This window comes from Sorghum bicolor, chromosome 3 (genome assembly GCF_000003195.3).
Source record: "Sorghum bicolor cultivar BTx623 chromosome 3, Sorghum_bicolor_NCBIv3, whole genome shotgun sequence".
Classification (NCBI taxonomy): Eukaryota; Viridiplantae; Streptophyta; class Magnoliopsida; order Poales; family Poaceae; genus Sorghum; species Sorghum bicolor.
Window position 1 is genome coordinate 63,503,101 of NC_012872.2, and position 13,633 is coordinate 63,516,733.

General features: G+C 44.4%; 2 protein-coding genes across 7 annotated transcripts; both read right to left on the bottom strand.

Annotated features, from left to right (window-relative positions):
- LOC8072107 lies at positions 861 to 3,715 on the bottom strand. 4 transcript variants are annotated; one of them, XM_021455440.1, is made up of 2 exons: positions 3,262 to 3,715; positions 861 to 2,242 (listed from the first exon to the last, which is right to left on the bottom strand). In XM_021455440.1, exon 2 carries the CDS (start codon positions 2,144 to 2,146, stop codon positions 1,277 to 1,279), a length of 870 nt encoding a protein of 289 aa, XP_021311115.1. In that variant the 5' UTR covers positions 2,147 to 2,242; positions 3,262 to 3,715; the 3' UTR covers positions 861 to 1,276. The 4 variants fall into 4 exon arrangements, with proteins under 4 accessions (XP_021311115.1, XP_021311117.1, XP_021311116.1 ...); XM_021455442.1 differs by having other exon boundaries at positions 861 to 2,248; XM_021455441.1 differs by having other exon boundaries at positions 861 to 2,259.
- Positions 10,011 to 13,436, bottom strand: LOC8079238. Of its 3 annotated transcripts, XM_021456599.1 has the most exons (3): positions 11,752 to 12,876; positions 11,416 to 11,601; positions 10,011 to 10,283 (listed from the first exon to the last, which is right to left on the bottom strand). In XM_021456599.1, the coding sequence occupies exons 1-3, from the start codon at positions 11,804 to 11,806 to the stop codon at positions 10,141 to 10,143; spliced, it is 384 nt and encodes a 127-aa protein (XP_021312274.1). In that variant the 5' UTR covers positions 11,807 to 12,876; the 3' UTR covers positions 10,011 to 10,140. The 3 variants fall into 3 exon arrangements, with proteins under 3 accessions (XP_021312274.1, XP_002458538.1, XP_021312275.1); XM_002458493.2 differs by lacking the exons at positions 11,416 to 11,601; positions 11,752 to 12,876 and adding an exon at positions 12,911 to 13,436; XM_021456600.1 differs by having other exon boundaries at positions 11,416 to 11,873.

Here is a 13,633-nt window from a genome sequence, read left to right on the forward strand (position 1 = left end):
TAGAAAGACTCTTGGAGAGATGCTCTTAGAGCAACTCTAAGAGACTCTCTATATCCTTGTTAATTGCTAGAAATAGAGATTTTGATATAAAAAACCCTCCAACACACCTTCTTTATTTGGTTATCCCAAATATAACCATCTAATATTTTGGATTTCTCGCTAGCCAACAAGATATAAAACGAGAATGACACAACCTAGAGTACACACAAGATATATAAAACCTATTGGAGAGCAAAAAGGTATAGAATATGATTTAGAGAGTGAACTTTACAAAGACTCTTGGATATGCTTTTTCATATTTAATCTGGAAAAAGATAAATCTTACCTAATAAATGTCTTAGATGGTTGAAACATATAAATTTTTACGCGAGTATATGTATAGAAAACTTTTAAGTACTAGTATCCCACAACATGCGGATCCATTTACACTTTATTAGTTGCATTTAGTATAAATTAAAATCACATACATGAATTACAAACACTTTTCAAGTATATTTTTACTTTTTATAGTCACCTATAAAAAAGTGTATTTTTAGTAATAAATATACTGCAATTTAAAATTTAGGGTGCTAGAGCCTTCTCATAACACCTGATTTTGTGTTGCACATGTATTAGATCAATCTAATCTTAAAGTTGGATGGCCGAGTAATAAATCAATAAGTGGATAACAAAATTTATGTACCTAAAAAGTCAGACATTTTATGATTTGAAATGGACAGAGTACTAAGATTTCAAGAGGGGGTTTAATTTTGGTGTGGGGCTCCTCCTTAATTGCTCATATGAAATATGCCATGCACATGTAATTGCTCGACATGAAACAAAAGGGTATATCAAGAAACTCATCAACATGATAGCCAAAATCAAATGTTATACTCACTCAATTCCAAATTATAAGACATTTTGGCTAACCAAAATGGCTTATAATTTATAATGGAGGGAATATAACTAATAAAAACCATAATATTAAAAAAAAATCATATTGTTATTCTACAAGCCAGCACACAATAATATTACTCCTTTGTGTATTGAAAGAAGTAACAAATTCGTATCGCACACACACGCTGCAAGCCGCGCAGATTTTATTCTGTTTCAGGTCTAGCTTCATACTAATTATGAAATCATCACAAGCTTAACTGCCTCTCTTTAAAAGGCACTTGGAAACCCTGTCACACTTGCACAGCTAGATATATATTGTAGTACTTGGGGAATTTTGGGATCAGTGAGCATTCATTCTACCTTAATTAATCTCGATCGAAGAGTTTCAGTATGTAGTCTGCTAGCTAGCCTGATCATGGTAAGCCCTCGCCGAGCTCAAGGACAGGCTTTGCGAGCCAAGGTTCTCCACCTGAAACTGCTGATCACCTTCCGAGGAGTAGAACGCCAGCTGATGCGGACGTGGAGCCAAGGAGAGCAACGACGGGAACGGCGAGTGGTGAGCCGCTGCCACGACCTGCGGCGAGCCGCCTGCGCCGCCGTCATGCATGCCGCCGCTGCTGTTATTCCATGCCTCTCCGGTGTAGTTGCTATACGGCGCCATTGCGCTACTGACCATGCCCAACGCGCTGTTCAGCTCCATGAACCGGTGGTAGTAGCCGCCGCCGGGGAACCTCCCCACCAAGTGGTGGGCTCCGCCGGTCCCGTCGACATCGACGTCGACGTCGCCCTGCTGGCTGACCTTGGCGCCGCCGCCGTCGCTCGCCAGCGCCGCGGCCGCGGCGATGTGTCCGAACTTCGTCTCCTCGTGCACGAGCGGCATGTGGGGCGTGAGGTGGCCGACCATGAGGTCCTGATGAGGCGGGAACTGCAGCGGCGGCAGCTTGTCGATCTCGTGGCGCGCGGCGTTGAGCAGCCAGTCGACGACCTTGCTAGGCTGGTTGAGGCCGAGGCGGTCCTGCAGGTCGTAGAGCTGGATCGCCGTGGGCACGGAGAGGCGCACCCGGCGGTCGCGCAGCCCCTTGACGGTCTTCACCTTGCTGTGGCGGTCCTTGCCGCCGAAGACGCGGGAGACGCGCACGATGCGCGACTCCGTCTGCGCCGACCATTGCCGCGACGACGTCGCCACGGCGGCGTGCTGCTTGTTCTGCTGGTGGTGGGCTAGCAGCTCCTCGACGTCCGCCGCCTCCTGGTTGTTGCCGCCCCTTATCATCGTCTTAGTAGCCCAGCCCCAACGGCGGCGGCGCCCGTCATCTCGCGATGTCCCTGCTAGCTAGCTGCGCCTGCGTGTCGGTGTATCATTGATCGACTGCAACTGGTCAGCCTCTGAAATTAACATCATGCTAATTGTAGCATCTATCGTATGCAATAATGCAAGCATAGCAGATTCGCATGAAATGGCGCGCCATGATTGAGCACTGTGTGCTGTGCATGCAACAAGCACGGCAGAGGGTCTACTCTACTGGCCGGTTCATGTGTGTGCCACTGTTCCATTGGGGAATGGGGAAAGCGCTGCAGCTTTATTCGCCCCATGGAACAGCAAGATAGCGGTATGAAACAGTGCAGGTGAGCGCCAGCGAGCTGTGGATCGATCGGTGCGCCGCAGTGGCACTGTATAGATGCGCTGTGCAAGGGATGATTCCATGATTGAGCTAGCGGCCTCCACATCTCTGCTAACTTTTGTAGGCAAAAAACTATGGATACATTGGATTGGTTTCTTTGAAATGGTAAGATCGACGAAGTTCAGAAGTTTACAAAATACTTAGTATTAACTGGAGCAATTATAGGACTAAAATATGTTTTTTTGAACAAGTAAAACACTGGACGGATTTTTTTTCCCGACATGCATATATCATTATTATAGTATTATTATTATTATGGTTTGGATATTTTTTTTCAACTGTGGTTATTTCAGTGGCCCTTCTAGATCGAAATCATAAGGTTCAGATCCAGACTGTCGCAGGTTGTTCCACAAAGAGAAGAGAGACAAAAGAGAGTAGAAAGAGAAACAACGATGATCGTCTGCAACTTTGTTTTAGGGAAAGCTTTTTTTGGCTGTGGGAAAGAAAAAGAAAGAATATGTGAAGCAGTACTTGGGAGAATTAATCAGCAGTATGTATAGCAAGAAAGATGATGAGCGAACAAATCTGCGTTAGATCTGGGATATTCTAATTAATAAACGACCATCAAAAGGTTTCAAAAACTAATAAACCAAGAGAGGCCTGAAACTTCTTTTTTGCAATCTTCAAATCCGCAGAGGAAACCGTCAAAAATTAACAAATCAAGCAACCGATCGAATAAATAAACCGACTGGTAAGGAGGACTTACAGGATCTCTCTTGAAATGGGCAGCAACGAACCCCTGCAAATCAATTGACTCTCTCTCTCTCTGTGCCGAGCCGGGGCTGCCGGCGGCGACCCCGAGTTACCGAGCAAGCAGATCTCGCCGCCACCGAACTCGATTGCTCGCTTCCGCCGGCCGCCAGCGACCCGACCCCGATCGGTACGGTGTAAACCCTAGCGCTACCAGCAGCTAGCTTGAGAGCTGCAGGAGCTAGCAGTGGGGGAGGAGACGAATGAGAGAGATGTGGAAGCCGACCTGCGGAAGCTCTAGCTGCTTGTGGTTGTGGTGGGTATTTACACGGCGGCATAAATGATCAGCGTCGCTGTCCAATCCCCGTCCTTTTACCACCACCACACCATGCACTGCTCCCGCGCGCTCCCCCGTCTCAGCTCGCTTCACTCTCTGTCGCCGACTCGCCGTAGTGCTGTCGACGCTCTGACCTGGACCCTGCAGCTCAGCAGATAATAAGCTGCTAAGCTCCAAGGCATAAAAGCCATGCAAGCAAATAAGCAGCTGTGGGGCACCGGCTCACAGAGAAGAGTATAAGTGTAGCATATATAGTACAGTACCTATGTAGGGATTAGGCAGTACCTAAGGAATTCTTGGAGGCTGCTGCACATGGCATAAAATATGCTGCATCATATCTCTAGTACAATACTCACTCTATTCTAAATTAATTGTAAGATGCTTTTGTTTCTCTTAATGCCTAGCTAAAAAACAAAATGACTAAAAATTTAGAACAGATAGAGTATTGCTTATTAGTAACTGTAGATGTATGATATACATATCAATATTAAACAATATATATAAAGATATATAATATATGTCTGATTTTCCTTTTTTTGTTGATAAGTCAACGCGGGGGTACGTGGTTGGAGATGGCACTTATTTGTGATTTTTTCGTGTGGGTAAGCCTTTTTTTAAAAAAAAACTTGACATAGTTTTCTATTTTGAATTTGAACTGAACTTTTTTTTGTAATAACTTTAAAGTGTTGTTTAAGCTTCCACCTTTCATACATAAAATTTAACTGAAGTTGCAATTTATTTTCAAAGGATTTTTGCAAAGAGTCCAGACACTATTGACACCTTAATTTTTTCTACAAAACCATATGACAAGACGAAAACTGTTCGCGATGATGTTGATAACGAGCCGTCTGCAGAACGCGCTCATTCCACATTGGACCAAAATACAGCCTTTTCAAATATTTCAACATCAAAATCTAGGAGGCTAGTTTAGTCTCGGGACCAGCCTTTCTTTTGAGCACCAACTTGCAGGACCACTCTCTAAACTTTTACCCTCAGCTCTCTGTAAAAGACACAAAATTGGAAGAAGCCGTTTTCAAGGGAAAGTGAAAAATACAATTTGGATCCTATCTCATATCATTTCTGGAAGCTAAAAACTTTGATAAAATTCAAAATATGCATTTTCATCATCGACAAGCATATTTCATCGACTTTCTGTGCGCAAGGAAAATAAGAGATAGTATATTTCACTCAAAAAATAAGAGATAGTATAGCTGAAAACATTATAATTCACTCTCACACCCCCACTCAACTGTGTATTCATCATAACTATAGGTAGGACCGTAGGAGTACACTAGCTGTTTCTGTACGTTCCTGGCGCCCTATCATTATTTTCGTTTAGTTGTGTATTTTTTTTACCGACGTGAATCAGAATGAATGTTATATGAAGTGCAAGGTACGCATAGGGATCAACCTATGTTGATCTAGTGTACCATGCATGCATCAGATCTAGTGGCATATGCCTCTCTGCATCAGATCAGAACGAACATAATGCCACTGTTGCTGCTTCATGGCCTGGCCAGTACATATATATAATGGTCTATATACAGTCAGCTATATAGCACCCACTCATACCTGCTCACTTGAATCAGCGCACAAATCAAAGATGATTAATCATATATAAAATTTACATATATAAACTACTAGTTCTTCCATTTCCATGCATCAGCAATTCAGCACACACGCACCGTTTCAGTTCAGCAGCTAGCTAGCTGGCCCCACATTTTGCATTGCAATGTCTCATGTCTCTCGCCGCGCGCCTTCTGCCCAATACAAGAGGATTAATGGAAACACTGCCCAAGACTCCAAGAGCACATTTTGTATTACTCTGCAGCAATCTTTATCATTTTCACTGCGGCTACATTCAGTCTGTATCACTGGCTCACTGCAACATAATACCCAGATGGCCAGATCGAAGCGATGCATCGATCTCCCTCTCTGAGTCTCTGACATCGCACTTATAAAGCTTTACATGCATGCATGCGTCATAATAGATTTTATTTTTCCTACAGAGTATCTTATTACATACTCATATCTTGATCTGCCTAGCTTTCAGGAGGCTGTCTGTGTAGCACTCTCCCGTGATAGTATATCCATATGCCTAGCTTTTCATGCAAAGATGGATATGGATGTACTATATATATATAGTGTTCGATCAGCTCTTTTTTTTTGAGGAATCTGTTCGATCAGCTCTTGAGTAAGCAAGACACACTAATTAGGCCTGGTTTAGTTGGCAAAAAATTTTGGTTTTGGCTACTGTAGCACTTTCGTTTGTATTTGACAAATATTATCCAATTATATATAAACTAACTAGACTCAAAAGAATCATCTCGTAAATTACAGACAAACTGTATAATTAGTTATTTGTTCTATGTATATTTAATGCTCTATGCATGCGTCCAAAGATTCGATGTGATGGAGAATCTTTAAAAATTTTGGAAACTAAACAAGCCTTAGTGTGACACAGCTCTCATTGGCCATCAGAGCAGCATGATAGATTGGTTTCCTTGGGACAACTCATCAGAGCAGAGGTCCCCCTATAGCCAGCAGCAGCTGGCAGTAATGCGAAAGGGAGGACACATGTATGTACACCTGTGTTGTAAATGTAGGCGAAATAAAAACATCGATTGGGCGTGGATTCACCTGCAGTAAACGGTCGGAAATACTTTTGCCTGCATGATCGGAGACCATGCACTAACTGGGCATATGGACACACGACGCAAACTTGCCTGTAACTGGATATGGTTGCAGTACGTGTAGTCTGGTCCAAAACAAGGGTAGACATGTTGGATCCAGACTTGGAGCTAGTGGTCGGTCGTCGATGCATGTTCTATTCCATCCATTTGTAGGTCATTTCTCTTATGAACACCCCCCACCACACAGTCACACACCATGCAAAAGACCCCTCACCGGCCAGAATTAAGAGAGAGACATGGGAAGAGAGGCAGAACTATTGCATGCAATGCACTGCAGTCGATCAGATCCAGCCGGCCGGGGTAGTGCATGGTAGTCCCCGCTCGCAGTTTCATGATTTCACTCACGCTGCCCCGGACCGGACGGCCCTTTCCTTTTGAGGCTGAGGCTGAGGCTAGTGTCCGCCCAGTCCCAGTAACTGCATGCGTGCTTCACCGCGCGCGCTGCAATGCCGTATGGTCACCACTGCAAGTCTGCAAGCTGGAAAAAGGAGAGAAGGCTGCAGGCTGGTGGTCCGGCCGGCCGGTGTGTTTAGGGAGAGGGAGGACGACGGATCATGGATGGAGGAGAGGCAAGGCAACTAGCTAGCAGCTCTGGGGACAGAACAGACACTGGCCACTAGCAGCGTCTAGCAAGCAAACAGACGAGCAGGGACAATGAAAGGTGGGAGAGAGGCCATTAGTTCGTTCGCGGCAGCGAGCTGTGCTGCTGCCTGCATCTGGGCGTGCCGCAGCAGCTGCAACGGAAATGCGTGCATGCATGCAGGCGGCAGGCCCAGGCAAGAACTGACGGATGGCTAGTAGTAGTAGTAGATGTAGATCCAGTCCGGCCGCCGGCGCCGAGATGACGATCGAACAAAGTCGCGTACGAATTGAAAGGGCCGCAGTAGATGGATCGATGGCGGCAGATTGGCGGGTCCAGCGTCTCATGCATGCATCGCCAGCGGCAGCGGCAGCGTCGTCAGCGTGGTACGTATTTACTATGCACGGTTCGTCCACACCATGAGGGACTGACACCGTGTGGCCTGCACCTGTCTATCTATTCAGTGATGCATGCTGCATGCATTCGTGGATTGGATCTTGCAATATGCCATGGATTGGATCCTTTTGGCCGTTGTGCGCGCATGCATATGCCGCCTTCTGACTGCGTCTGGCCACAGTTCCCAGCTACTCCTGTGATGACACAGCTTGCTGATTATTACTAGCACACGCGTAGCGTAGATGAATGGTTGTTTGGCAGGCGTGCATGTACGGTCTACGGAGCCTTTTATGGCAGAAGGAAGTAGGAGTAGTTGATCGAAGTCCTATAAAAAACGCAAACGACCTAACGAGCATCACGTCAAACAAGATGGGTCATGGCCATTGTTGTTGTTGGCTTAAGGCCTTGGGGCATCCGCAATGCAAGGTATTAAGGCCGCTTCTATACCCATGGGATCATGCCCTTTACACTGCTGACTCGAATGCCTAGAGATTATGCTCCTTTGCATAGAACTCGGTCCTAGAACAGTTTCTCATTTTCTCTATCTCTTCTATGTTTTTTCACTTGCGAACACAATATGTGTCCTGCTTGTGGTTCGTTTTGTAATGAGTGATTGTTAATGATCAACGACCTAAGTTGAGTTTGTGACTACTAACCATGACGTGAATTAGGTTGTACGACGTGTCTCTTGACTTTTGGTGTGCAGGTATGGAGCTCGAAGGCGGTGGTCGATGACGAGGAGAAGGTCAAGTAGGGACATGTCGTACTAATGGACCAGGAGCGGTGAAGGACGAGGGACCAGGAGGCCGGGAGGCGAAAAAGATAGCTGGGACATCGACAAGTGCAAGTGTACATTAGAGTGACCGTGTTGACCGAATCAAGACAGCAGACATGCGAGTCGAGCGAGGCTCAGGAGGACTTGGTGGCTGGCCGGTCGAGGACGGCGGTGACACATGTCGAGTGGCGAGGGACACGTATGGAGTATGCTACTCGCGGACGGTTTGGTAGTTTGAGCCTCAAAACCATCAGTGGCGGATTTCATGGGTTTGGACCTCAAACCCGGACACATGCCTTCTTCATTACATAACTTAAAACAACCATTTACTTAGCAGACACTTATTTTGTAGCTCTAAATTCATAATTCCAATTCCACCTTGCTCTTTTGGCTAGCAGAGAATAGGCCATTTGACTAACCTATATTTCTTTTTTTTCTAATCATATATTGCCGATAAAATCTAGATCTGCAGTATTCAATCTTTTTTAGACCACCCATAGGAATAAAAAAACATCATAAACATTATCAGGACTAAACGACCTTAGCAGACAACAATTTATCCTTCCAGCTGCTTAATTTTTTCTCGATTTTATCTTCCATCACTTTTTCAATCTTTATTCGATAGTCTTTCTAACATGCTTTGGGATGCCTAAGTACTTAGGGAGTTGTCCTAGTTTGCAGCAACCAAAGAGTTGCGAGTATTGTTTCCACATTCTCTAGCTTGGCCATAGAAGATGTTACTTTTGTGATAGTTAATTTTTAAACCACACAGTTGTTCAAAGATACAAAGTAACAATTTGATATGCCTGTGTGCAGCTAAAGTCAAAAAAAAGTTGCTTCCCCAATAAAGCTAATGAAGATGTGTCGATTAGTGCTAAAATTTGTGGTTTCCTAGATGCATCTAACTCTTGCTAGTATACTGACACACAAATATTTGTATTGTACAATAAATTCATTAGATTGAGGACGTAAACTTGTTTACAGATATAAATTTTGATAGTCTTTTCTGTATTTATAATCAATCTTAAAAAATGGATTCATCAAGCAATAAGATGTTGGATTTATTTTAGGACCGAATGAGTATGTTTGTTATAAAATACTCCCTCCATACTCACAAACAAAGTCGTTTAGGATAGCAACACGATCTGGAAAGCCTAACTTTGACTCCTTAATTTTATAAAATTATTTGTCAGAAAGTGGTATATGTATATTATTTTTATGAAAGTATTTTTCAAGACAAATCTATTCATATAGTTTTCACATTTCTAAACTCAACAACTTAAAAGTTATTTATGATTTATATTCCCAATGTTTAACCTAAACTTAACCAAAATGACTTTCTTTTGTGAATATAGAGGGAGTATATTTTACTGTTAATTTGATGGTACTTATTATGTATAATAAATATTAATATATTTTTGTGTATATACTTGGTTAATGTTAAAAGTTGACTTCTCGAGTTAGATGTGTGGTTATTTTGAATGGAATAAATATACTTTACATCTTGATGTTAATTTTTAAACCACAGAGTTGTTCAAAGATACAAAGTAACAATTTCATATTCTTTGCTAAGTTGATGTCATGATCTCAAAAAATAACTGTATCATCAAGATACTGCAAGATTGATAGTCCATCATCTACTAGATGTGGAATTATCCCCCTAACTAATAAGACCCTCCTATTCGACCCTATTTAAAATAATTACCAACATGTCTGCCACTATGATGTTGAACAGAATTGGAGATAAAAAGGTCTCCTTGCCTGAGGCCTTTCTTGGTCTGAAAGTAAGGTCCCAGATGATCATTTATTTTAATTTCTACATTTCCTCCTTGAACCACCGTCCTAATCCATTCGCACGAAGTCAGATACTCAGATGAAAACCTTTTAGTCTAAGGGCCTGTTGCAAAAAGTTCCAATTTACTTTGGCATAGATGCGGTCCAACCAAGAGATCACATGCAAGTTACTAACTAATTGGAGATGATGTGCACATTGGAATAGAAATCTTAAATTTTGCATCAAACAGAATCATTTGTATCAGGTAGACAGTTTCAGAATACAAGTTACAAGATATGAGCATCCTGTGAGCTCCACAAGTGCCATATTATTGCCACCATCATCTTTTACAACCAGTAAACTTCCACTTGGAATAAAAGAAAAAGGGATATTTAATAGCTGGAATCAAAATAGTGCAGCTTCTGACGGAGTCCAAGCAAAGGATGCCTGACAAATTAACCAGCATCAAATCAGCAAGCTTTCCTGCAACGTAACCACATACCAATAATTAGAGATGACTTCCACTTCAAGTCTGGAGCTAGTTATAGTTGAAGGCCCAAATCTAAAATGACGAGCATTGAAAAATCACAATATATTTAATGAAAGCAAATGAGATAATGCAGTGGCATGAAAAGCAAGGCGAACACCAGAGTCCCAAACATTTTGAAACTGAGGAAGCAAAATCACCAAACAACAGACATAAACATAAAGGCAAAATGCAAAATCCACCCATATGTTACTTGGATTTTGAGATACCAGCGCATAAAACATTTATTGTAAATGCCCACCCCAGTACTCTACTCCGTTCGAAACCACCCCACTACACATGGAGCCACTACAAGTCATGCATCAAGTCAAGTTTGTTCCAATACTTGGATTAGGCCTACTTATGATATTGCGGCGGAGAAATTTTGCATATAGCAAAAAATCGGTTTGGCCAGGCTTAAGTTTTTCATGGGCGATTCATTTGGTCTAAGTTCTAAAATGTACTTTATTAAGTATTCAACTTTCATAGAGACTACATTAATGGCTCCATGTTGAGGAATCAGCATAAAGCATGTGTGGCGGGCTGATTTTTGCAGCAAAACATAGAGGTGGTGGGATCCCAAAACCAAAGTGACTTATGGGTGTGTGTGTTTTGTAAAATAATCTGTTAGCTAATGTGAAATGTACAATTTCCAAGCAGAGTGAAACACGGCTATTCACCTAAGCTTCATTGATCTCACTAAACAGCATAAATTCGGTAGCCACCTTCCAAGCAGCAGGATTCCAGATGGGAGGATTGTGTAAAGTTCATATCCCATTTTTGTCATGCTCACTTCTTGTGCCCACAATACGCATGGATCCACTTTATCCCATCCCACTTTACTTGATTTGAAAGATAAATTGCTAAAGTTCTAACATTTGAAACCTGTTATCTAGCTTGTGTATATTCATCTAGAAGTATATTAACCAGTTTCAAATCTCAAACCCAAATATAAGTCACAATAATAGAGGTTTCTCAGAGAATGACACAGTAAAGTGAAACATTTATGAACAAAATGCCTACTCTACAGTGAAACCCTGCTGCAGAAATTACATTTTAAGCATTAACCAACCGACATAAAGTCATCACCTAGGCGTCCAGTAGAGTTTCCAGGCTGGGTGTCGGCCTTGCCACAACCAATCAGGGTATGGCCTCCACCTTGAGACAAAAGCCATCGCCTAGGCGCAATTTGGTGCTGTTTAAGGCATAAGTGGCCTGATGCGGATGCTGCATGAGCTTGGGCGCAGGGGATCAGGTGCAGGCACGAGAGAGGAGCTGCACACACGAAAAAAATGGGCACAGACATGGGAGATTTGCGTGCGAAGGAGACCAACTGGAGTTGCGCGCCCACAGGTTCCACAAGGCCATAACCCATCTCTCCATGCGCCAATTGACAGGGAGGGGGAAACGGAAGAGCGCGCACACCTGATTCTTGGCGGTGCGCCACTAGAATCTTGCCGCTCTGCCTCTTCTGCTCCATCTTAATGCCTCTCTCTGTCGATTCGAGCCTCCCTTCCTCTACTCCACTGACTTGGCCCTGATTGGTGCCTCCTATGGTCCTCCCTCTTCTCTGCTGATTGATTCACGGCTCCTTCCCCTTCCCTGCTGGTTCCCGTCTTCTTCAGCCCAGCGTCGCAAGGTCACGGGCCAGGTACGTAAGAATCTCTTCCTCTCCTTAGGGCTTCCCTCCTCTTGGATGTGCACTGCCTCTGCTCTTTACTTGGATATGCTCTGCCATCTGCAGTCTGCACTGCTGCTTTTGTTTCTGGGTGGATGTAAACTGCTCTGCCTTCATGTGTGTGACTGCTAGGTGCTCAGAGCTTGTGATTGTGGTCTTCTTTGCACTAGTAGCACTACTCATTAAGTATATCATGTCATTAGAGACTAATCTATTGCGATTGAGAGATTTCAAATTTGCTATTTTGCTACTTTGTGTTGTGTGCTAGCACTATGGTAGCACTACTTATTATGGTATTATGCTAAGAATTGGCAATATTAAGATATGACTTGCTTCTGAATTTTAATGGCATTATATATTAAGGATAAGGATGTCTGTATGGAGTTGCCTCAACACATGCCCTAAGCGCCTAGTGGACTCAGATGGGCAGGTTGCTATGACTCTTACCGCCTTAATAAACATGGACACATACCAAATTACAACAAAAACACTGAAACATCCCTCCATGAGACAAAAATGCAGACTATAAAGATATGATAATCTAATTACTAATGCCTTGGGTATCAGACCTTTAAATCAGACCTTTAAATGCTTTCTATAAAAGCAGGGTATTACCTCTGTAAAAAAAAGTACTACTGCCTTGGTCATGTGAAATTATGTGGTGTGTTTGATTCTGATGAAATGATACCTTGTCTTACATTGCAGGCCTACTCAATTAGCTAATGCACGTAACATACACGACATAGGCATCGAGCAACAGTCAAGTTCAACCATGTCCGGACAACTGCTTCAAGTTTTGTGGGAAGCCGGCAATACCTCGTTTAGCAGCCCGAATATATATCACAAATCGCAAAGTATGAAACCCTAGCTGCGACCTCAGATCTAAGAGGAGACACCACCTCTCACCTGAGTCACTTCTGGTAGCCACCGCCGATCGTGTTGTCGTCCTCCTCGACGGTGGTGTTGACGTACGGCACGGGGAAGTCCTTGGTGGGGTCGAACTGCTTGGTGGCCATGTAGCGCTCGAGCTCGGGCTTGCGGAGCAGGGTGCGCCGCACGGGCGGGCGGTTCCGGCGGCGGTCGCGGGTGAAGTACTTGATGTCGTAGACTGTCTCCGGGTCGGATGTGGGCACGATGGCCTTGTCGCGGTCGTCGCGCACGGTGGCCGGGCACTTGACGCGGTACTCGAGCGCGTCAGGCAGCGCGCTGCGGTACTCGGGCGAGGCGCAGGGCCCCGTGATCTCCCATGGCTTCTTGAGGAACCTGCGGAGCCCCTGGAACAGCGATTTGCCAGCGCCGGTGGCCGATGAGGCGGCGGAGGCCATCGGGGTCGGCGCGGTGGTGGGATCGATCGACGAAGAGGGGAGGAGAGGGATGGGGAGATCGGCCGATACAGCGCAGCGAGACAAGACAGACGCTGGAAATGGCGATGGGCTCGGGTTTCTGCTGGGCGATAACGTGGGCCGCACCAAACGGCGTGTCGAGCTGGCCCAGCCCATGCCGATCAAAAGGCAGGCCGGAACGGGAGCCCAGGAGCCGTCCCCACGCTCGGCAGCGATACAGTATTCCCAGAATATTCCGTCAACGGCGCCGGAAACGTGTAAAGTAACGCACGCGTCAACTCCACCA